At 46.0% G+C, this 25516-nt stretch overlaps 1 protein-coding gene across 7 annotated transcripts in view; it reads right to left on the reverse strand.

Moving 5' to 3' along the window:
* The window catches only part of ENOX2 (ecto-NOX disulfide-thiol exchanger 2), a 142371-nt gene that overhangs the window by 10514 nt on the left and 106341 nt on the right, over positions 1-25516 (reverse strand). For 6 of the 7 annotated variants that reach the window (XM_045029819.1, XM_045029818.1, XM_045029821.1 and 3 more), the window contains 3 exons: positions 18347-18454; positions 9990-10046; positions 31-139 (listed from right to left, as the gene is read on the reverse strand). In XM_045029819.1, coding sequence (XP_044885754.1) covers positions 31-139; positions 9990-10046; positions 18347-18454 — 274 coding nt within the window. Of the gene's footprint in view, positions 1-30; positions 140-588; positions 784-9989; positions 10047-18346; positions 18455-25516 lie in introns of those variants that run through there. The other variant, XM_045029823.1, reaches the window with a different exon arrangement.

The raw sequence follows: 25516 nt of genomic DNA on the forward strand, positions 1-25516 counted from the left end.
TTAGCAGACATACTGTACCATGAGTCTTACCTACTAATAAAGCTTCTCGTTCAGATTTGACAGGGCTACAGCTCAGGGTCCTCTCAAGTGGGCACTCCTTCTCCTGGCTAGATGCACAGATCCTGTAAGTACTGCTCTCCTGCAAAAACAACACCGTGCACTCCATACCTGCACAATACAGCACTCATTCTAATTAATTAAATGCCAGCTTAGTTTTTAACTTGAACAGTTTTTACAGAGTTGCAATTTTTGTTTTCCTGGTTCAATGTGTCACTTAATACATTGTTTATGTCATAAAATGCATCCCACAAAACACATGGGATGTGCAATGGGGGACATTGGTCATATTGCTGTGGGAACCTTTATATTTGCCTTGATCAATTCCTTCCACTGTTAGAAAAAGGTGTTTTTACAGTATTTTGCATGTAACAGACTATTAGCTTAAAAATAAATCTTAAATGGAAACAGTAAGACTAATGATGATAATGACACTAACCTAATTTCTAAAGCACTTTGAGAACTATGAATGAAAAGCACCATATAAGAGCTTGGTATTATTATTAACAGTCGTGTTCTGTTTCTCTAGGTATTAAATTCCCTGAATTTAAGTCACACTGGGATTGGAAAATCAAGCTGGGTTCTTTCCAACACATGCATCCTCACCATTAATAAAGGCCTTGGCAGGCCATAGTAGGCCCCTAGCGATCCCTATGTAACCTCATTGCCTCCAACAGTTTTCCACAGGAGTAAATGACTGGAACTTAGTATACAATTCAGCTGATGCTGTTCAAAATAAGAGGAAAAAAACATGAGTGATGTCATGGTAGGAATCTGCAGTAAAGGAAATCAGGAAGAGGAGGTGGATAAGGCATTTCTAGAACAAATAACAGAAATATCGAAAACACAGGCCCTGATAGTAATGGGGGACTACCCAGACATCTGTTGGAAAAATAATCGGGAAAAACACAACATTTTCACTAAGTTCTTAGAATGAGTCGGGGACAACTTTTTGTTTAAGAAAATGGAGGAAGAAGTTAGGAGGAGGACAGCCATTTTAGACGATTCTGAGAAAAAGGGAGAAATTGGTTGTAAATCTGAAGGTGAAAATTGAATTTGGGTGAAAGTGATCATGAAATGATTGATTTCATGATTCTGGGGAAAGGAAGGAGTGATAGCAGCAGATTAAGGACAATGGACTTCAAAACAGCAGACTTTAACAAACTCAGACAACTGACTGTAAGTGTGGTTTAGCTGACATGAGCAGGCCCAACTTAAGACAGGACATGCCTGAACAAGCAACTGCTGAACAGGCCTGAAAACATAACTGCTGAAACAGCTAACTATTGTGAGTGTGTTTATAGTAAACAAAGTAGGCAGAAACACCCTGAACTTATAAACTTCCCTTACACAATCTGCAAACCAATTGGTCTTTACATGCAAGAAGTACAGACTCATAGACTTAAGGTCAGAAGGGACCATTATGATCATCTAGTCTGACCTCCTGCACAATGCGGGCCACAGAATCTCACCCACCCACTCCTGTAACAAACCCCTAACCTATGTCTGAGTTACTGAAGTCCTCAAATCATGCTTTAAAGACCTCAAGGTGCAGGGAATCCTCCAGCAAGTGACCTATGCCCCACACTGCAGAGGATGGCAAAAAACCTCCAGGGCCTCTGCCAATCTGCCCTGGAGGAACATTCCTTCCCGACCCCAAATATGGCGATCAGTTAAACCCTGAACATGTGGGCAAGACTCACCAGCCAGCACCCAGGAAAAAATTCTCTGTAGTAACTCAGATCCCACCCCATCTAACATCCCATCACAGACCACTGGGCATATTTACATGCTAATAATCAAAGATCAATTAATTGCCAAAATTGGGCTATCCCATCATACCATCCTCTTCATAAACTTATCAAGCTTAGTCTTGAAGCCAGATATGTCTTTTGCCTCCACTACTCCCCCTGGCACACTGTTCCAGAACTTGACTCCTCTAACGGTTAGAAACCTTCATCTAATTTCAAGTCTAAACTTCCTAGTGTCCAGTTTATATCCATTTGTTCTTGTGTCCACATTGGTACTAAGCTTAAATAATTTCTCTCCCTCCCTGATATTTATCCCTCTGATATATTTATAAAGAGCAATCATATCTCCCCTCAGCCGTTTTGGTTAGGCTAAACAAGCCAAGCTCTTTGAGTCTCCTTTCATAAGACAGGTTTTCCATTCCTCGGATCATCCTAGTAGCCCTTCTCTGTACCTGTTCCAGTTTGAATTCATCCTTCTTAAACATGGGAGACCAGAACTGCACACAGTATTCCAGATGAGGTCTCAGCAGTGCCTTGTATAACGGTACTAACACCTCCTTATCTTTACTGGAAATACCTCACCTGATGCATCCTAAAACTGCATTAGCTTTTTTAACGGCCATATCACATTGGCGGCTCATAGTCATCCTGTGATCAACCAATACTCCAAGGTCTTTCTCCTCCTCTGTTACTTCCAACTCATATGTCCCCAATTTATAACCAAAATTCTTGTTATTAATCCCTAAATGCATGACCTTGCACTTTTCACTATTAAATTTCATCCTATTACCATTACTCCAGTTTACAAGGTCATCCAGATCTTCCTGTATGGTATCCCGGTCCTTCTCTGTATTGACAGTACCTCCCAGCTTTGTGTCATCTGCAAACTTTATTAGCATTCCCACTTTTTGTGCCAAGGTCAGTAATAAAAAGATTAAATAAGATTGGTCCCAAAACCAATCCCTGAGGAACTCCACTAGTAACCTCCTTCCAACCTGACAGTTCACCTTTCAGTATGACCCGCTGTAGTCTCCCTTTTAACCAGTTCCTTATCCACCTTTCAATTTTCATATTGATCCCAATCTTTTCCAATTTAGCTAATAATTCCCCATGTGGAACCGTATCAAATGCCTTACTGAAATCGAGTAAATTAGATCCACTGTATTTCCTTTGTCTAAAAAATCTGTTACCTTCTAAAAGAAGGAGATCAGGTTGGTTTGGTACGATCTACCTTTTGTAAAACCATGTTGTATTTTGTCCCAATTAACAATGTCCTTAACTACTTTCTCCTTCAAAATTTTTTCCAAGACTTTGCATACTACAGATGTCAAACTAACAGGCCTATAGTTACTCGGATCACCTTTTTTCCCTTTCTTAAAAATAGGAACTATTTTAGCAATTCTCCAGTCGTACGGTACAACCCCAGAGTTTACTGATTCATTAAAAATTCTTGCTAATGGGCTTGCAATTTCATATGCCAGTTCCTTTAATATTCTTGAATGAAGATTATCTGGGCCCCCCGATTTCGTCCCATTAAGCTGCTAATTAGCTATTAGACGTTAGTAGCTAGGAAAGATGTATATAAACTGTGTGATGAGTGACATGAATTGGAATTGTGGTACACCCTGTACCTAAACGCCCTGCATCTGGGCCTGGCCAGCTTAGGCAAAGAGCTGTAACATGCCTTAAAAAGTAACCTGAATGATGAGCTGGAGTCAACAGAATTTTTTGGATGCCAGAGAACTGGATAAGTCTTCTTCCAAAACTGGACAAGGTGTTCTGGATAAGACGAGTGGAAAGATCTTGGAGGAAATCCCAACACTGGTAGGTAAGGTCCCCTTGGAAGAAAATCTAAAGGATGAAGAAGTTCAAGAGAGCTGACAGTTTCTCAAGGAGACAATATTAAAAGCACAACTGCAAACTATCCCGATGTGAAGGAGAGATAGGAAAAACAGTAAGAGGCCAATATGGCTCCATCAAGAGCTCTCTAATGACCTGAAAATCAAAAAATGAATCCTACAAAAAATGGGAATGTGTGTAAATTGCTAAGAAGGAGTACAGAAAAATAGCACAAGCATGTAGAGCCAAAATCAGAAACACTAAGGCAGAAAATGAGTTACACCTGACAAGGGACATAATAGTAATAAGAAGAGGTTCTTTAAATAAATTAGGAGCAAGAGAAATACAAAGAAAAGTGTAGGTCCCTCTACTTAGCAGGGAAGAAAAACTAATAACTGACGATATCAAGAAGGTTGAGGTGTTTAATGTCTATTGAGGTGTTTAATGCCTATTTTGCTTAAGTCTTCACTAAAAAGCTTAATGGTGACCAGATATTCAACACAATTAATATTAACAAGGGAGAAGGAGCATAAGCCAAAAAAACCGGAAGAATATTTAGATAAATTAGATGTAGTCAAATCAGTAGGGCCTGATGAAATTCATCCTAGGTCAATTAAGGAACTAACCAGCTGAGGCAATCTCTCAACCATTAGCGATTGTCTTTGAGAATTCATTGAGGATGGGTGAGGGACCAGAGGGCTAGAGAAGGGCAAACACAGCACCTATCCTTAAAAAGGGGTGGAACTGGGAAATTATAGACTGATCAACCTAACTTCAATCCCTGGAAAGATATTGGAACAAATTTGTAAACAATCAATTTGTAAGCACCTAGAAGATAATGATGTTCGTCCATCGTTGTCGATGAAGACCTCAACAACTCATTCGTTCGATGACCGGACTCTGTGCGTCCGAAGATGACTGATCAGTCCGATTCGGGCATGGAACATCCTGTCACACGTCGGGCAGACATGTGATGGCACTGTCGATGATGTGCGGGCAGCTCTGGACTTGCGCAGCTCACGCTTTCTTTCAGCCTCAGCAGTATGCCTCGCCTCAGAGCCTGTGTGAATGAGGCTGCGCCATGCTGGACGGTTCAGTGCGAGGGTTTCCCATGTGGCGGTGTTAATCTCAAGGGACTTCAGAGAGGTCTTCAGCGTGTCCTTGAACCGCTTTTTTTGTCCTCCATGGGAGCGCTTTCCCTGGGCAAGTTCTCCGTAGAAGAGCTGTTTAGGAATGCGCTCATCTAACATTCTTACGACATGTCCGGCCCATCTGGTCTGGGCTCTCATCAGCAGTGTGTGAACTGACGGCAGACTGGCTCTGATAAGAACTTCAGTATTGGACACTTTGTCCTGCCATCTGATTTTTAGAAGCTTTCGCAGACAGGAAATGTGGAAGTGATTGAGCCTTTGTGCATGACTCCGATAGACAGTCCACGTCTCGCAGGCGTACAGCAGAGTTGGAAGCACCACTGCTCGGTAGACCTTCAGCCTCGTTGGTAGGCTGATCCCTCGACGTTCCCAGACGTTGGAGCGCAATCAGCCAAATGCAGAGCTGGCTTTAGCAATTCTGCACTTTACTTCATCATCGATTGACACTGCTCGAGAAAGGGTACTGCCCAGGTACGTGAAGTGGTCCACTGCCTGAAGTCTCTGTCCATTTACAGTGATGGACGGTTCTGAGTACAGAGTGTGGGGAGCTGGCTGGTGCATGACCTCAGTCTTCTTGATGTTAATGGTAAGGCCGAAGTTGTTGCATGCAGATGAAAACTTGTCCATACTGGCTTGCATTTCTGGCTCTGTACTAGCATTCAGAGCACAATCATCGGCAAAGAGAAAGTCTCGAAGTACAGTTTCCTTCACCTTGGTGATGGCACGCAGTCGCCTCAGATTGAATAGTTTCCCATCGGTTCTGTACTTCAGGCCTACTCCTTCAGTGCAGTGTTGAAAGGCATCAGTCAGAGTGGCAGAGAATATCATGCTAAACAAAGTGGGTGCTAAAGCACACCCTTGCTTGACGCCTTTGGTGACTGGGAAGGCCTCAGATGTTTCACCATTATCCAGGACACGAGCCATCATACCATGATGAAATTGACGTACCATTCGTATGAATCGGTCTGGTCAGCCGAATTTCGACATGATCCTCCACAGGCCCTGGCGACTGACAGAGTCGAACGCTTTCGTGAGGTCCACAAAAGTTGCGTAGAGTTCACGGTTCTGCTCTTGACATTTCTCCTGTAGCTGACGCGCAGCGAAGATCATGTCAATAGTCCCACGCCCCTTGCGGAAGCCGCACTGTGATTCTGGCAGTAAGCCCTGCTCCAGGTGAGTGATCAGTCGGTTCAACAAAACCCGTGCAAGAACTTTCCCCGCTGTAGAGAGCAGCGAGATTCCACGGTGATTGTCGTATACCTGGCGATTGCCCTTCCTCTTATAGAGGTGCACGATGGACGCGTCTCTAAATTCCTGTGGAATGGATCCCTGCTTCCAGAAGGACTGAAACAGCTTAGTGAGTTTCCGTAGCAGCACAGGTCCACCGACATTGTACACCTCTGCTGGTATGGCATCTGACCCTGGGGATTTGCCACTTGACAGCTGGTTGATGGCTTTCTTCACTTCGTCCTCTTCTGGTGAAGCATCCATGGAGTCATTGACTGCAACCTGGGGCATCTTGTCAATGGCCTCATCATTGATGACTGAGGGGCAGTTGAGAACTGCTTCAAAATGTTCAGCCCATCTCTGGAGAATCTGCGTCTTCTCTGTAAGGAGCACAGTGCCATCAGAGTTCAGGAGGGGAAAACTCCCAGAAGACTGTGGACCATAGAGCGTGTTGAGGGCTTCATAGAACTGCTTATAGTCGTTCCTGTCCACGTACGCCTGTATTTCATCTGCTTTCGCGCTCAGCCACAAGTCCCGCATTTTGCGCAGTCGGTTCTGTACTGTTCTGCGAGCATTGATAAAGGTGGTCTTCTTTGCCGCTGAGGATGGATCGTTCTGATATGCGCGATGCAGGTGGTGCTTCTCAGCAAGTAAGACCTGGATTTCTGCATCATTTTCGTCAAACCAGTCTTGCCGCCTGCGTGTGGAGGGCCCCAATGCCTTCGATGCAGCTGTATGGACAGTGTTGCGGAATTGTTCCCAGTCTCTCTCAGCGTCATCCTCAATACGAAGATCAGCAAGCTCATTCTCTAGGTCTTCTGCTAAATTTTCAGTGATGCGGCTGTTCTTCAGCTTCGACACGTTGATCCTTTTGAGAGCCTTACAGCCTTAAGGCTATAAGGAACAGCCAGTATGCATTTGTCAAGAACAATTACTTGCGGGAGAGATAGCTCAGTGGTTTGAGCATTGGCCTGCTAAACCTAGGGTTTTGAGTTCAATCCTTGAGGAGGCCATTTAGGAATCTGGGGTAAAAATCTGTCTGGGGATTGGTCCTGCTTTGAGCAGGGGGTTGGACTAAATAATCTCCTGAGGTCCCTTCCAACCATGATATTCTATGATCTATGATTCTACTGTGCCCAATTCTGAGCACCACACTTTAAGAAAGATGTGGACAAATTGGAGAGTGTCCAGAGGAGAGCAACAAAAATGCTAAAAGATTTAGCAAACCTGACAACAAGAACTGGGGTTGTTTAGTCTTGCCGAAAGAAGACTGAGAAGACCTCATAACAGTCTTCAAATATGTTAAGGGCTGCTATAAAGATGATGATGATCAATTATTCTCCATGTCCACTGAAGTAAGGACAAGAATCAACAGGCTTAATCTGCAGCAAGGGAGATCTAGGGTATATATTAGGAAAAGCTTTCTAGCTCTCAGGGTAGTTAAACTCTGGAATAGGCTTCGCAGGAAGGTTGTAGAATCCCCATCTTTGGAGTTTTTAAGGTTGGACAAACACCTGTCAAGGATCGTCTAGGTTTACTTGGTCCTGTCTCAGTGCAGGGGGCTGGACTTGATGAGTTCTCAGGGTCCCTTCCAGCCCTAAATTGCTATGATTCTATGATAAGATGGAATAGACTCTAGCTCACTTTCCCAGATCTGTGTCAGCTCAGCAAGGCTATGAAATAAAAAGCAGTAATTCATTATTACTAAACTGAATGGATCTAACTCAATACACACTTAGGGCAGCTCTGCTGATAAAGGAGCTGCCGTTTTTACATCGTCCCCTTTTCAGAATAGAACTTCCCCTTGCAGCCTTGATTCAAGAAAGCACTTCAACAATCAATACAATGTAACCACACTTTAAAGTTAAGCATGTACTTAAGTGTTGTCCTGAATTCTTGACTGATCTTAGGGCTAGTCTACACTTACGAGCCGGGTCGACGCGGTGAGTTCGACTTCTCGGAGTTCGAACTATCGCGTCTAATCTGGACGCAATAGTTCGAACTCCGGAAGCGCCGCGGTCGACTCCGGTACTCCACCACTGCAAAAGGCGGTGGCGGAGTCGACCTTGGAGCCGCGGACTTCGATTCCGCGGCGTCTGGACGGGTGAGTAGTTCGAACTAGGGTACTTCGAATTCAGCTACGCTATTCACGTAGCTGAATTTGCGTACCCTAGTTCGACCCCGCTTCTTAGTGTGGACCAGCCCTAAGAAGGGACAGAGACTTCTCTAGGGAACGAATAGTCTGTTTATCCACAGAATAGGTGTAGCAAAGCATTAAAATGCAAGTGTTGCCTATTACATCATCTCCTGCCATTGTACATCAACCCTTCTCAGCCAGGTGTGGTAGTTAACCTTTCACCTCTCTGCAGAGACCAACAAAAGGAGAGTCACTTGGCCAGTTGTTGGTAGGTGCTGAAAATGAATCCATTATCCTCACTAGTTATAGACCAGACAGCCATCAGCTGGCAATGACTTTCAGTCACTCCTGATGTGGCTGGATTTGAACCAGTGACAGACACGGGTCAAACCCCAGAACTAATCAATCTGCAAAGAAGCTACTTTCTAACTCCAATTACTTAACCAAAGGGCTAGTGTGTTGGCCTGGAGATTGGGACTAGCAGAGTCCCACTTTCCCTCTCAGTCTTCTTGCTGCTCCAGAAAGGGAATAACCTGCACCGGGTCTATACTCGGTGGCAGCATACACTCCCCAACATGCCAGTGAAGTTACAGAGATGGGTGCATGCTCTGCCCACTCCTGCCCCCTCACACCCTCCTGTGTGGGGAGGAGATGTAGCAGCCCTACGAAGCCTGCTTTCCTAATTGTATTGTTGCAGATAGCCAGCAAGGAGTGTGGCCCTTTGAGAGACATATACAGGGGTCTCCTGCAGTCTGTAGGTAGAAGAGCCAGATCACATATTACTAAATTAATAAAAGGGGGCACATTATTTTCCTCGAGGCACAATCAGAAACTCTGTCTGGATGCCAACTCTGTCCACATATCTATTCAAGTGACACCATCATAGGACCTAATCACATCAGCCACGCCATCAGGGGCTCGTTCACCTGCACATCTACCAATGTGATATATGCTATCATGTGCCAGCAATGCCCCTCTGCCATGTACATTGGCCAAACTGGATAGTTTCTACACAAAAGAATAAATGGACACAAATCTGACATCAGGAATCATGACATTCAAAAACCAGTAGAAGAACACTTCAACCTCTCTGGTCACTCAGTAATAGACTTAAAGGTGGCAATTTTTCAATAGAAAAGCTTCAAAAACAGACTCCAATGAGAAACTGCTGAACTTGAATTAATTTGCAGACTAGATACCATTAACTTGGACTTGAAGAGAGCCTGGGAGTGGCTGGGTCATTACACAAATTGAATCTATTTCCCCATTTTAAGTATGCTCACACCTTGTCAACTGTCTGAAATGGGCCATCTTGATTATCACTACAAAAGGTTTTTTTTCTCCTGCAGATAATAGCTCATCTTAATTAATTAGCCTCTTAGAGTTGGTATGGCAACTTCCACCTTTTCATGTTCTCTGTATGTGTATATATATCTTCTTACTATATGTTCCATTCTATGCATCTGATGAAGTGGGCTGTAGCCCACGAAAGCTTATGCTCAAATAAATGTGTTAGTCTCTAAGGTGCCACAAGTACTCCTGTTCTTTAATCAGGGAACAGATATTTTTGCAGAGGGACAAGGCATTAGGATGCAGCAAGTCATCTCATACCCTCTGCTCCCCATACCACAGCTCTGCAGAAATGTACTTCTTTGCCAGCCTGAGACTGCTGATGCTGCTTAATGTGATGGTTTCTTGTTTCCTAGTCTAGAGGAGTCAGGCTTATATACTCAGCTCCTAACAGTGGATCCATTTATTATGAACTGTCACCACTTCTCTCAGTAAGATGCTCTACCTAAAATAGCAGAAAGAAACACGCTGACTTACATTTCCTTGATTATCAGCCACGTCTCTCTCCTTGTCCTCTTCATCTGCCATCTCTTGCTACATTCAGTTACAGAAAGGGAAAAGGTTATAATCTTTAGCATAGTTGGTAAAATATTAGCTTTGTTCATTGATCTTTGCAAATGAAGCTCTCAAACTGGAGCAATCTAATTGAGATTCAGATACTTTAACAACCAGAAAGACAATTACTGTGTGTAACTCCTGCTCCAGAACATAGCACTAGCTAAGGCACGGGGGAGGGCGAATTCTCATGTCAGGGAGGTATTGACCAGATCTGTGCCATCACGTCCAATTGGATCTACTGTACTCAATTAACAGAATTGTGTGGGGCCTTCACCTCTCGTGAGGATGTGTACACAATGGCTGTCATCCTCCCTCCCAGCACACAACAGACAGTGCTCTGAGGAAGCAATGACCAGCCAAGATATACCTTATGAAAACAGCTAGTGCAGAGCACATGGGGGAGGAGGTGGTTTGGGAGAGGAGCAGAGAGAGGAAGGTGACACTTTATAAAGCCAACAGCAAATCAATCCGTTGACTCATAAACAACTCCCACTTCCCCTGCTGACCATACCCATGTCCCTGAGACCTCAGTGGGTGGTCTTAGCAAGCTTGCTGCAACACACAGGAACAGCTAACAGTTAAGGGAGCTCTACTTCTCTCTGGGCCCAGCACTGACAAATGGGTGTGACTACAAGGTGCAGTCAGTAGATGGGAGCAGTCAAACAACAGCAAGAATCTACATGTGATGGTAAGAGCTGGCCAAGAGGCTCCTCTACTCACAGCCCAGCACAGATAGCCCATGCTGAAATGCTCTGGACTTTTGAATCCTCATTAAAGCCAAGTCCCAAATCCTGGCTGCGGGTTCTGAGTCCAGATCACTAATTAGACAATGGTTGCCAGGGCATTCCCTGTGGCACTCACAACAGCAGCTTCAGTGCAGATGGGGGCCAACTGGGAAGCTTGGGAACATGCTGGCCATTCCAGAGCAGGCAGCTCTTTCCAGCTCACCAAGGAGCTCAATCAGTGCTCATTTTTGGAGCAGCAAACCCTTCTTTCTCTCTCTCTCAACAGGCCAGGACTGGTGCAGGGGATCCAATAAGCCACAGCCAGAAGTTCACGCTGTGGAACCCTTCACAGCCTTTACCTTCTGTTTCCTCTGCCTTCCCTCCTTGTCCTATTGGCTGCCTTTGACATCATCAGCCAGGCTCTTTTGGAAATCTTCTCCCCCTTGGGTTTCCGTGAGTTCATCCTCTCCTGACTCTCTAACCTCTCAAGCCCTCAGTATCTCAAACAGAAGGTGCACCTCCTGTGCCTGCCCCTCTTCTTCATGAGGCATCCCACTGTAGGCCTCCTCTTCAGCTCCCTCAGAGCCTCTCTCCAGGTTATCATCTCTGCAAACTCAGTTTTGGCAACCATTTCTATGCTGACACCTCACAGATCTACCTTGCTGCTTGGGACCTGTTCCCTCCATCCACACTAATAGCCTGGCTACTTGACATCTCCTTGCGGGTATCCAGTCATCTCCGAAACTGAATATGGGCAAAACTGAGCTCCTGATCTTCCCCCGAAGTCCTTCTCCCTCCCCACTTTCTCTATCATGGTGGAGAGTACCACCATCCTCCGTGTTGCTCAATCCCAACATTTCAGCTGCTTCTTTGATTTGTCCCTCTCTTTGTCTCCACACGCACAGCCCATGGCTAAATCTTGTGGCTTCTACCTGCACATCTCCAAGACTGGACCCATCCTCTCTGCCCACATGGCCACAACTCCTGCCCTAACCCTGATCGTCTCTCACCAGGAGTACAGTAAGGTAACTTCCATTCATCAAGATGCTCTTCTCCAAAATTTAGTCCAATTTAGTCTTAAATTCTATCTAAATGGGTGCTGTGTGGACGAGTCAGTAATGGGCCCAGTCCTGTGTAGTGCTGAGTGCCTCAGGATTGCGACCTATTGTTCTTCAACATTATTCCTTCCTATTTGTCACTTGCCTAGGCTACAGGAATGTATTTGTCCAGGGCAGTGCTTCCCAGCCCTTTCTGTTTAGAGTTACATTTCACCCGATGTTCCAGTCCACTGCCTCCCATTAACCCTACCCTCTGAGCCACAGTGGATTTTAGGCTGTTACAACTGCACATTGCAACTGAATGGGAGGTGGGTAACAGCTGTTTATGAGGGACATTACAGAGGCTCATCCTCAAAGAAGTGGGGATGAGTAGAGAGGATCAGTCTCAGTGCATAGGAACCACTGATTTAAATCAAGACATTACAAATAATGCAAAGTCATCTATTTTACATTAATTTAACAGGCTATAGTGGTGTTTTTGATACAAACATTTATCTGGAAGGATAGAAGGAGTAAGAACAATATAAAACAATTAACTCCAAGCCTGCAGAATTTTAGGCTGGGATTTAAAAAGGGATTGGATCCCCAACATCCATGGAATTTCACTGGAACTCAGACACCTAACACCCCTTGCAAATCCCAGCCTATTGCCTACTCAGCTGTCTTTCAGCACAAATAGCAATGAATCCTCCATCTGATGGCTTAAAATTGGTATTAGCATTTTGATAACACTGAGCCAGGCCCTCTAGCTTCTCATACAGAAGTTCTGCACCAACTCCTAGCTCTGCAATCTAGATATAGGTTCATAGATTCTGCAATATTGATCACAGAATGCAGCATCTACATGAGGTGACCTACTGAAGAACTGTTCAATTGACACTTTGTGTCAAACTCAAGATGAAGTAATAATTCTCTACAGCATCATGTTCTGCTAGCATATCCATTTGATCAAGCTTCTGAGATCACAAAATCCTAATTAATGGACTGCCACATTTATCTGAGCCGACAGCAAGAAAACAAATTACTATCCAAGAGAGTTCTGTGATTAGAAATAAAATCTTCTAATGTAAAAGCTTTCATTCTAAAGAAGTACTTATAATTTCCCTTCATGTCATACAAAATAAATGTAAATATATTGTAGCAACATTGCTGGAAAGCTTAAATCCATCAACATCTTTTAGAGAATGTAGATCAGAACATATCTTTAAATGCAAGTATAGGATTTACTGGGGATAATGTAGAACTGCTCTTTATCTCTTTAAAATGTATTCTTTACCATATTAAGCATTGATGCTGTTATAGAAAAACAAACGTTCCAGCTGAAATGATGTGCACTGGAACATGAGAGCTAGCCTGGAAATGTACACAAGTGTCTAGGGAAGCTTGCCTCACTGCAGCCTGAAAGAAGAACCATTAGGCAGATTCACTGCTGACGTAAATCCTCATGCTATGCAGGTAACAGTTCAGCACAGTGCATCTTCAGTGACATTTCCAGTCCTTCTGGGGCCAAAACGAGATTCAGATGAGAGGGAGAGGGGTAGGTGACGTGCAACTAAAACCTCTCCAGCGCATCATCAAAGATCTACAACCTATCCAGAAAGATGATCCCTCACTCTCACAGATCTTGGGAGACAGACCTGTCCTCGCTTACAGACAACCCCCCAACCTGAAGCAAATACTCACCAGCTACCACACATCACTGAACAAAAACACTAACCCAGGAACCTATCCTTACAACAAAGCCCGATGCCAACTCTGTCCACATATCTATTCAAGTGACATCATCATAGGACCTAATCACATCAGCCATGCCATCAGGGGCTCATTCACCTGCACATCTACCAATGTGATATATGCCATCATGTGCCAGCAATGCCTCTCTGCCATGTACATTGGCCAAACCGGACAGTCTCTACGCAAAAGAATTAATGGACACAAATCTGACATCAGGAATCATAACACTCAAAAACCAGTAGGAGAACACTTTAACCTGTCTGGTCATTCAATGACAGACCTGCGGGTGGCAATTTTGCAACAGAAATACTTCAAAAATAGACTCCAACGAGAAACTGCTGAGCTGGAATTGATATGCAAACTAGATACAATCAACTTAGGTTTAAACAGGGACTGGGAATGGCTGAGCCATTACAAACATTGAATCTATCTCCCCTTGTAAGTATTCTCACACTTCTTATCAAACTGTCTGTACTGGGCTATCTTGATTATCACTTCAAAAAAAATTTTCCTCTTACTTAATTGGCCTCTCAGAGTTCGTAAGACAACTCCCACCTTTTCATGCTCTCTGGATGTGTATATATATTTCCTCAAATATATGGCCATTCTATGCATCCGAAGAAGTGGGCTGTAGCCCACGAAAGCTTATGCTCAAATAAATTTGTTAGTCTCTAAGGTGCCACAAGTACTCCTGTTCTTATTGTGCAAGCAGAAGCTCGAAAGGATTTTTTTCTGGTAAATCAATCCTACAACATCTCAATGTGCATGGACACCCAAAAAACACAGTATCAGTTTCTCTCTAGGGAATGCTCCACCATCTGTGCATTTCAGAACTGACACTCTGGATGCTTCCATGTGGCTTAAGAGCAAGTTGGATCAATGAGTTTAGTCCCACAGGGTTTTGGACAAGGTACAGGGCCTCCTTTCAGAAGCCACAATCAGCAACCCTTGTTGTGCCTCCTAAGCGTCCCTGGTAGGTGGGCCGTACTCCCAATGCACTATGTAGTACTTTCTGGTGGAAAACCTATGTTTCTATGTCCTTCTTGTGAGCCTGAAAACTATGGACAGATTTCTCTCCCCTGCACAAGGACTCTGAACTGCAATCATAGGATACCAGGGTTGGAAGGGACCTCAGGAGGTCATCTAGTCCAACCCCCTGCTCAAAGCAGGACCAATCCCCAGACAGATTTTTGCCCCAGATGCCTAAATGCCCCCCTCAAGGATTGAATTCAACTCTGGGTTTAGCAGGCCAATGCTCAAACCACTGAGCTATCCCTCCCCCCTCGTCTACAATTTCTCCTTGGAATTCTTGTATCAAAAGGTGCAGGTAGTGTAGACGAGCACTAAAGAATGTTATTGCTGTGACGCTGTCAAGGCCACTACACTGTTATAGCTGCTCAGTGCTTCTGTCCTTGGAACTCCACTGTTATCAGTACAAGCAGAGAGCGCAGCCTGCTAATTCAGCAGACCTCAATGTTACTCATAGGGAAAGACCACAGTCATGGTTGGGTGACAAAGGTACTCAGCCAGGTTTATTGTCCTCAAGATTCGCACAACTTGCACAAGCACATTAACACGAGTGCCAGATGGAAAGGAGCGCCTCAGTCAGCAGCAGGAGTTTCTGCTGTCCTCTTGGCCACACAAAGGACTAAGGCAAGGTACCCCGACATTTACAGACTAAGCCAAACAACTGGGATAAGCAACTTACATACCACCTGGAGTGTTTCATGACGTCTGTTTATCATCGCTCCTTGTTCCTGATATCTTGGACAAAACATTCCTATTCATTGTTCTGTCAAACCACCTTATCTGTACTAGATTGGGATATATCTATACTAGCCTTCTAAAATATATTTACATAAGTATCTAGTGCCTAGTACACTAATAACAACTTTGCCAAGTTCATGTACCAAACAGTGAACTTGTAAGCATCTACTTTAATACATTGCCTCACTTTAGTTCACAGCCTCTGGTTCAGGACTCAGATCTTGCACCCAAGCCCAGTGCTCCAGCTCTCGTTCTCTCTCTACTACAGATGGTGCCTGGAAATTCTGTCTTCAATAGAATTCTGTTGGACTAAGGAATGTAAAATGTGGCTCCATGTTTGCAGCATTTTAGGCCCTTATTAGCTTTCCTCTATGAAGATCTATTTGGGAGGGGAAAGGAATTTAGCCTGCTCTTGAAAGTAACAGTGTTCATGCTGACTACTTTAGTTTTCACAAACATTTGGCAGATGAGTCTGCATTTTGCAAATCATTCTCTTAAGACGTGCCCTTAGAGTTTTGTTCCCTTTTGCTATGGAAAGCAAAGGTGCATAAAACAACTTTACTTTCATGAAAAGAGGCATGGATGTTTGAACAGCATTGTAAGCACCAGAAATTCTGCCATGTATATTAATGCGGTGGTTCCAGCTCCAAAATATCCACAAAGTCCACATTGATAAAATGTGGTAGCAAATCTCTTTAGGAGTCTGCCAGTTGTTCAAACAAAGCAGGCCATTGCCACCCAGGTCAGGCCCAGGCCATCTCCTCCACCTGTACCTTGTGATGACGTCCAAAGGCCACAAGCCTAGCAACAGTCTATTACTGAAACGTCATACAGAAGCCGGGAGGCCTAGGCCTGGTCTACACTACGCGTTTAAACTGGTTTTAGGGGCATTAAACCGATTTAACGCCACACCCGTCCACAGTAAGAGGCCCTTTATATCGGTATAAAGGGCTCTTTAAACCGGTTTCTGTACTCCTCCCTAACGAGAGGAGTAGCGCTAATATCGTATTACCATATCGGATTAGGGTTAGTGTGGCCGCAGATCGACGGTATTGGCCTCCGGGCGGTATCCCACAGTGCACCACTGACTGCTCTGGACAGCAATCTGAACTCGGATGCAGTGGCCAGGTAGACAGGAAAAGCCCCGCGAACTTTTGAATATTTCCTGTTTGCCCAGCGTGGAGCTCCGATCAGCATGTGTGGTGATGCAGTTAAAAATCAAAATAAAGAAAGAGCTCCCGCATGGACCATGCGGACATGATCGCTGTAAGGGCAGGCAAATCTGTTCTATCAGCGCTCCGTTACAGAAGACGAATTAAAAAACATTTTTAAACAATCTCCAGACAGACGCCATAGCAGGGACTCAGCGCACTGCTGCGTGACAAGCATAACGGAAAGCCAAGGAATCAAATGGACGCTCATGGACTGGAGGACTCAAGCTATCCCACAGTTCCTGCAGTCTTTCTGAAAAGCATTTGCATTCTTGGCTGAGCTCCAAATGCTTCTAGGGTCAAACACAGTGTCCGCGGTGGGTCAGGGCATAGCTCAGCAATTTACGCAACCCCCCACCCACCCCCAGAAGTGAAAGGGAAAACAATCCTCTCTTGACTCTTTTACATGTCACCCTATCTTTACTGAATGCTGCAGATAGACGCAATGCTGCAGCACTCAACACCAACATCCTTGCTCCCCCCTGCCATGGGTGGCTGATGGTGCAAAACGACTGGTACCCGTCCTCATCATCAGCCTATTGGCACATGGGGCAGTGCAAAAGGGCTGGTAACCATGCTGACTAGCATCCGTCAGGTTGATCAAGGGCGCCTGGCCCTAATTTTTCCTGGTAGATGGTACAGTATGGCTGATAACCATCGTCATCATAGAAACAGGGGGTTGAGCTCCGTCAGCCCCCACCCTTCATGTGTAAAAAAAAGATTCAATTGCCCCTGGACTAGCAGAGGGATGCTGGGCTCCTCTCCTCCACACTCCTTACTGTCCTGTCTGGACTATCATAGCAGCTGGAGGCTGCCTTCCACTCATTTCTCACTAACAAGTCAGTGTGTCTTATTCCTGCATTCTTTATTACTTCATCACACAAGTGGGGGGACAATGCTACGGTAGCCCAGGAAGGCTGGGGGAAGAACGGAATCAACAGGTGGGGTTGTTGCAGGAGCATCTCCTGTGAATAGCATACAGCTCATAATTTCTGCAGGATCTGACACAGAGCAGCTGTGCTCTCTGGTTCTATGGTACAGTGGTTCTCTAGTACACTTGCCCATATTCTAGGCAGGACTGATTCTATTTTTAGATACCAAAAAGGAGAGATTGACTCAGGGAGTCATTCCCAATTTTGGCTTTTGCGCCCCTGGCTGATCTTAGCCAGGGGCACTTATGACAGCAGCAAATGGTGCAAAAGGACTGGTAACTATGATCATCTTATTACCAATTTATGGTATGGTCGATGGTACAGTATGGCTGGTAACCATCTCTGCTGTCATGCAAAAGCAAAAGCATGCTTCTGTGTAGCGCTGCTGAATCGCCTCTGTGAGAGGCATCTAGTACACATACGGTGACAGTCACAAAAGGCAAAACAGGCTCCATGATTGCCATGCTATGGCATCTGCCAGGGCAATCCAGGGAAAAAAGGCGCGAAATGCTTGTCTGCCGTTGCTTTCCCAGAGGAAGGAGTGACTGACGACATTTACCCAGAACCACCTGCGACAATGATTTTTGCCCCATCAGGCACTGGGATCTCAACCCGGAAATTCCAAGGGGCGGGGTAGGCTGTGGGAACTATGGGATAGCTATGGAATAGCTACCCACAGTGCAACGCTCCAGAAATCGACGCTAGCCTCGGACTGTGGACGCACACCACCGATTTAATGTGTTTAGTGTGGCCGCGCGCACTCGATTTTATACAGTCTGTTTTGCTAAACCGGTTTATGTAAATTCGGAATAATCCCGTAGTGTAGACGTACCCCTAGACTGTACATACCTGCTCCTTCAGGGTTTCTAACAACATTTCCATTTGTACTTTGTCTTCCTTCACTTTTTCTAGCTCGGCTTCTCGTTTTTTGTATTCCTCTTGCAATTTCAGAAGATGCTAGAAGAGAAAAGGTCAATTCAGACCACAGCCTGACTTTCACACTTCATTGTTTTAAAGAACATGGAATGAGTAACAAACTCTTAGACAAAGATGTGGGTCAAATTCAGAACATTTTAAAAGTTTCCATCCATAAAAGGAAGAAAAACTTCCACAAAATCCTATGGCATCTTGCAAACTTATTTGACTATTGCTAGATATTAAAAAAATATGTTGGGTTGTTAACATGAGGTAAGGCAGAACTTTCTTGAAGCTCAAGAAAATACCCCAAAACACTACATCCTAGGTTGTGTAGGGTGGTTTGTCTTGTACTTTGTTTTATCCAGACTAACAGAAAAACACCATGATAACTCTATTGTTGTTGCATGTTTTTTCTAAACTAAAAGTGATGTGTTACTTTTTGTAATGTTAGTTTTATATTTCTAGGATATGCATAATAGTGATTTGCAAAACTGCACATAATTCCTAAATGAGCACCTATAAAAATTAGACAACACAATAAAACTACACGATTGCATGAAAGAGAAAATGTTCATGCAGAAACTGCGTTTCTCAGGAACACTAGGCAAACGGTCAACTCCTTTTTGTGTAATTCTGTTTTAGGCTAGCTATTTTTCCAGGCCTAAAATAGCCCATTTTTTCCCCTATCTGTCCAGCTTGAGAACACTTTTTTCACCCCCACCCATAGAATAATAATTATTGAAATAACAACATATTTTGCTACAATTCAGAATAATTATCATCTGCTCATAGCAAACCTCCAAAGATTGATTTATAATGAGATTGCTTTGTCTTTCTATAGGAAACAAATATCTTTTAGCTTCTGGGGAGTTCCTCCTGGTATCTATATAGTCACAGAACGCAGTACCGGGTTTACCATGGCGCCAGGCCCAGAATCAGAAGGGGCCCTGGCCAGCCCAATCCCCCGGCAGGCTGAGCCAGCCAGGAAAGCTGCCCCCACACCTGCTCTGCCCCCACCCCGCCTCTTCCCACCCCTGCTCCGCCCCAGCCCTGCCCCCTCTCCACCCCATCCGCCGCAAGGCCCCTTCCCTGAGCTACGCATCCTGGGGAACTGCAGCAGGGGTTGGGCCCACCCTGAACTCATCGGGCAGCGGGAAGTAGAGCGACCTGGCCCCAGGTCTTGACAGGGGTGAGAGGAGATGGGGCAGTGGGGAAGGGGCATGGGATGGGGAACAGAAGGGGATGGGGAAGTGAGGCTAGGGGGGAAGAGGCAGGGGGAAGGAAGGGGGTGGGATGGGGAGGAGATGGCACAGTGGAGAAGAGGATGGGGGAAGTGGGGGTAGGGGGGAAGAGGCGGGGGAAGGAAGGGGGTGGGATGAGGAGGAGATGGAGCGGTGGGGAAGGGGCATGGGATGGGGAAGAGAAGGGAATGGGGGAAGCAGGGGCATGAGGGAAGCTGGAGCCCAGCATGTGGCATCCCCTTGGCAGAAGCTGGAGCTCTCCTGTTAAGCAGGCCCATTGAACCCTCACCCTGACAATCCCCACCTCCCCTGCATCTGTACCACCCCAATGAGTCCCCCTAGACGCCCTCCCCACTGAGCCCCAACCACCTGCACCTGGACCCCCACCAAATGAACCCCACCTCCCCTGCACCTAGACCCCACCTGCTGAGCCCCAAACACCTTCACCTGGATCCCCTGCAGAGTCCCACAGTCCCTGCACCTGGAACCTCCCAATGAGCATCTGTGCATCCAGATCTCCCACTGAGCCGCTCACACCCAGACTGCCCCATGGAGAACTCTCTTACCCCTATCTGGATCCCCCCACACTAAGTCCCTCTGCACTTGGATCCTGCTGCCAGACTGAGCCTGTTCACCCACACCTGGTATGCCTGGCACAGGGGGGCAGAGCCCCAGGGTGCTTCTGGGGCAGGCCTGGCCCTTGCACTGTGTCAGGGTCGGGTGCAGCCCCACTGCCAAGTCCCTGTCCCGGGGTGGGGTGGGGGGAGGCTGCAGGGTAATCTCCCACCTCCATGCAACCAGTAGCCTGTGCTCCCCACTGCCATGTTGGAGCCTCCACATTTATTTATTGACAAATAAAATTTGCAGAATTTTAAAATATTGTGCACAGAATTAATTTTTTGGTGCAGAATCCCCTCAGGGCTATGGGGTGCTGTGCAGCTGTGGTGGTGGGAGTTTGAGGAAGGTGGTGGGTAGTGGGGAGGTCTATGGGCGGGGGGTGCTGGGCGAGCGGTGTGGTGTGCAGGATGCTGTGCAGTTGTGGTGGAAGGCCAGTGAGGGAGGTCTCTGAGACGGAGGGTGGGGGGCGGTGTGGTGGGGGCCTGCCCTCTAGGGGAAGGGGCATGCTGGCAGCACAGGGATTGATTTATAATGAATATAAATATAATATAAATATAAATATGGGCACAGAGATCTATGGCAGCACAGGGATTGATTTATAATGAATATAAATATAATATAAATATAATGAATATAAATATAAATATGGGCACAGAGATCTATGGTGGAGGTCTCTGGGCGAGTGGGTGCTGGGCATAAGGGTGGGGCACTTGGCAGGGGGGCGGTGTGGTGGGGGCCTGCCCTCTAGGGGAAGGGGCATGCTGGCAGCACAGGGCTGGGCAGGCCAGTGTGCGTCTGGCAGCTGCAGGTTTGTAAACAGAGCTCTCCTGCTGGGCTGGGCAGAGTGGGGCTGCTCCCGCCACAGTGTGCCACATTGCCCCCAGCCCACCCTTCACTCTGGAGACTGACTGTCCCATCCCCCTTCACCTTGCCCCATGGGGGCCCACAAATATGTTTGGCGCCGGGCCCACAAAAAGTTAATCCGGCCCTTCCAGAACGTTCTCAGTTCCTCCAGCACAGTTCACTTGGGAGGTTGCAAGAGTTGGGTTAAACCGTGTGCCAAGTACGGCCCTATCCCTGGTTCCTGCAGGCTAGCAGTGCTCCTGCTTCAAGGGCCTGTGGTTGCTTGTCCCTTAGCTCTCCTGATCATCTTCCTGCAGAAGCAGATTTTCTCTTCTGCAGCAAATTCTGCCCCCCTGAGCCCAACAGCTGAAGCAGAAGAGACAGAAGAGGATCTGGCTTTCCCTACAACCAGGAAGGAGAACTGTAGATATGGGGAGGCCAGGAACAAGCAATCATTAAAATATTAACACTTTTTTAAAGCTCGGGTGCTTTTGTGACCTGTGCTCCTCTGTGACCTTTACCTGTTTAAAAAGGCAATGGACTGACCCAGCACCAGGTAAGGTGAGAGATCTCTGAGGTTGCTGGTCCTGGGGGTCTTACCTGTGGTGGGCTATTCTGCACAGTTCCTATTGTGAAGCAACTTGGCTGAGAGACGCTATCGTATTTTACATTAGGATATTATTTATATAGCACAAACACAAGCCTTGTTAAGCAACACAGCCAACCCTGAGCAGTTAAAATCAAGAGTCAGGCCCTAAAATCATGAGATTTGCTTAAAAATCATGAGATCTGAAGAAGAAGAAGAAGAAAAAAAAGGTTGGGTTTGCCTTCTAGTTACTGAGCCTTTGGGCTGCACCTGGATCATATTTTCAAGCTTGTTTTTGCAGCATGAGGGCTAGGAACTACAGCAGGGTGAAATTTTTTGACTGAAACTTGTTTTTGATGAAAAAGGCAACTATAGAGCGACTGAAACACTTCATAAATTTGCATCACCTGTGGTAAATAGTTTTGGTCAAAAATGGAAAAAAAAAAACCTGGAAATGCCAAAATTTTGACATTTCCAAAAGTCTTCTTTTGATTTTTCTGGCTAGATACACAATGGGATTTAGGCCCCAAAACACAGGAGGAGAAGGTGGTGCAGTTAGGGCCCTCACCTGGGATGTGGGATATTAAGGCCTGGTCTACACTGGGGGCAATAGCATTGCTGAAGTCGATGTATGTTAGGTCAACTTACCTCGCGTCCTCATGGCACGGGGTCGACTGCCGCCGCTCCCCCATTGACTCCGCTTCCGCCTCTCGCTGCCGTGGAGTACAGGAGTCGACGGCAGAGCGATCAAGGATCAATTTTGATAAATCGATTCCCGACAGAACAATCACTACCCGCCAGTCTGGCAGGTAGTGTAGACGTACCCTGAGTGGAGCTGGGACTGGAAGCTAGGTGTTCCCCCAGCAATGAGAGCCCCAACCACTGGGCTAGAGTCAGTGTCACACATTCTCTTTCTGGACCAATGACTGTATCTTATACAAGTGGAACAGCTTCAACGTAGGAGAGCCCTATTTCTGAATACCTTATAGCCTGCTGGTTAGTCCACTAACATGGTAGCTGGAAGACCTGAGTTTAAGTTTCTGGTCTTAAAATGGGGATTAAAGTCTGGGTCTCCCGCATCCCAGGAGAATGTCTTAACCACAGAGCTAAAGATTTTAATGGGGGAGGAGAGGACTCCGCCTCTTCCTATGGCAGTTTTTTAATTTACCCCTTCATTTCCTTTGGTTTTCTTAAAAATTTCTGAAACAAAACATTTCCGTTTGTGTTGAATGAAATGATTCTACCAACCCGAAGGAAAAATGTTTCCAGTGTTTCAATTAACTAAAAATTCTGATGAACTTTGGTTTTGAATTTTTTCAATTTTTGAAGACACTGCCAACGAATCAAATCAATTATTTGCCCATCTGAGCTAGAAACTTACTTTTCTGTAAATGAAAGCTGAGTCTCACATCATCACGTGGCACCAGAAGCTGCGGCCTAAAACCATCCCCCACCAAATCTCACAAGACTTGTCCCCAGCTGTGAGCATTGGCGACAGTGCTTAAAAGACTGGGAAGGCTGCTTCAGGACCAATCCCACCTCCCCACAATCGTTAAAATATGGAAATATAAAGTTGAGGGAATAGTGCCTTGCATCCCTTGTGCCTGACCTACAATGGTGCCAACAACACACGCCAATGCTCCATAAGGCTTTCACCGCTATCCTCAACACATAGCAAACTGCAACACATCCCCCAGTGATATCCAACTCACTCAGAACCTCAGACACTCTTGTTTCAACAGAGTGGCCCACTGGTCTGTCATGGACTGCATGAATTTTGGAGGTCAGTCTGCCTGAACTGTCTGAGGCTCCTGTTAAGATTTACAAGCATCGCCGTGCTGGCATTCGGGAGATTAGAGCTGTAGCTGCAAAGGCCTCATATTTTCTCTCTCTCTCCTCGCTACCTCCAGTTATAGCATGTATCCATGCACCAGAGGGGAAGTCACTGGGAACATGTTTGCCCCCAGTGCCCTCTCGCTGTATTAGAAACCCAGAACATTCCATTAACAAAGACAAAAATAGCTTGTAATTCCCACTTTTCCTGCACAGCCAAGTTAACAATAAGTAGATAGTTTACACCATGTGGCTACTGAGATGTTAACCGTAGACCCTATTGTGTTAAAGTAGGAATTTTGGTGCTATTTTTATCATTCATGCACATACCTCAGTTTTCCTCTGTGCTTTGCATTGCTATGCACAGAGTGTAAAGAGTTAAAAGCTGCTCTTGGGGCAGAGCAGGGGACATGAGGCATTGTAACTGTCCAGGGTGGTATGAATGGGTCATTAAAGGACTGGCTGCAAGTGACCCAGAGAAATGGAGGATCTGGAAAAACAACAGGAACCCCAATGGCCAGGCTGTTCACACTCAGCAACCAAAAACCAAGAGGAAGACAATTTTCCCCCACACCTCGGCAGGGAAGCAGAGCAAAGGTCCCAGATGGAGAACAAAGGAGAAAGGTATCAGGTGGCTGGTCTCAGAGCTGGCCTTTGCAGAGACTCACAAACTCACCTGGGACTGAGAGACAAAGGGACAGAGAAAGAGAGAGGAAACCAAGATGTTTCCTTCAGCACATGACTCAAGAGAGTCCCAGCATTGGCCATCTTGGACTCTGTTTTAACCTTTGCTTCTCTAGGCTTATCTATGGACATCCCAATGCTGTGTTCCAGTTGACCAATAAACTCTACTCTGTTTTGATAGTGCTGCAAATGCTCATTGGGTATGGCTACACTGCAATGTAAGCCCAGGGCTAGTGGAACTTGAGTTAGAGGACCCCGGGTTTGAAAACCATGGCCTTGAGCATCTACACTGATTGCCAGCCCTTAATCAAGGATTTTCCAACCCAGACCTGAACACAGGGCTCTGGCGTCAGCACTACAGTATGCAGACCCAAATCCAACTGACTGTATTCCAGACTCCCTAGCGCCCTCTCGACATGTGGCTGCTCTAGCCCTTTGTTTGAGGTGCAGCATGGGAAAATTTGGCTGCCCACCTGGCACATTACTGGAAGTTTGAACTGCCCATCAAACAGATTCTGCTAAGCCATCGTTTTAGTCTGCAGGCTCCTAACAACTGGAGCCAGCAAAATGGAGAAGAGATTTGAAGAACTACTGCTTGGGCTTTCACTCCTGTTTCAGGAGGTGGGCAGAGCTTCCGTGAGACGCTGGTGAACTTTCACCAGAGTTTTCTGACCCATGCAAGGCACCTGACAGAGTTAATGATGAAGCAGGAGAAGGAGGACACAGACATCGCAGACTCGAATTGGCTGATGCTGCTCATGATGCTTGGTATAGCTGCTACATAGACCAGTGCTTCGGGTGCAAGGCCACAAGCACAGACTGGTGGGACCACATTGTCTTGCAAACCTGGAACAACCAGCAGTGGATCCAGAACATTCACATGAAGAAAGCTACATTTCTGGAGCTCTGTGAGCAGCTTGCCCCAACTCTGCAGCATAAAGACACATGTATGAGGGCGTCCTTGCTGGTGCAGAAGCGAGTTACTGTAACCATCTGGAAGCTGGCTATCCCAGATTGCTACAGGTTCATTGCCAGCAAGTTTGGTGTTGGAACGCCGACTGTGGGTAAAATGGTGGCAGAGGTTTCTGAGGCAATCAGGCATGTGGTTTATCCCAGAGCAGTTGCGTCTACAGTGCAAAGCAATAGGGCTCAAACCTTGGGTACTGGCTTGACTCAGGCTCAAACCCTCCACTCTCGTAGGATCCTAGGCCCTCGGGTCTGAGCCCGAGTCTGACAGATTTGTGTCTAAGATGGAAGGAGGGCTTGGGCTCAATCCTGAGACTGCGCCAAGGCTTA

This window comes from Mauremys mutica, chromosome 9 (assembly GCF_020497125.1).
Source record: "Mauremys mutica isolate MM-2020 ecotype Southern chromosome 9, ASM2049712v1, whole genome shotgun sequence".
NCBI lineage: Eukaryota > Metazoa > Chordata > Testudines > Geoemydidae > Mauremys > Mauremys mutica.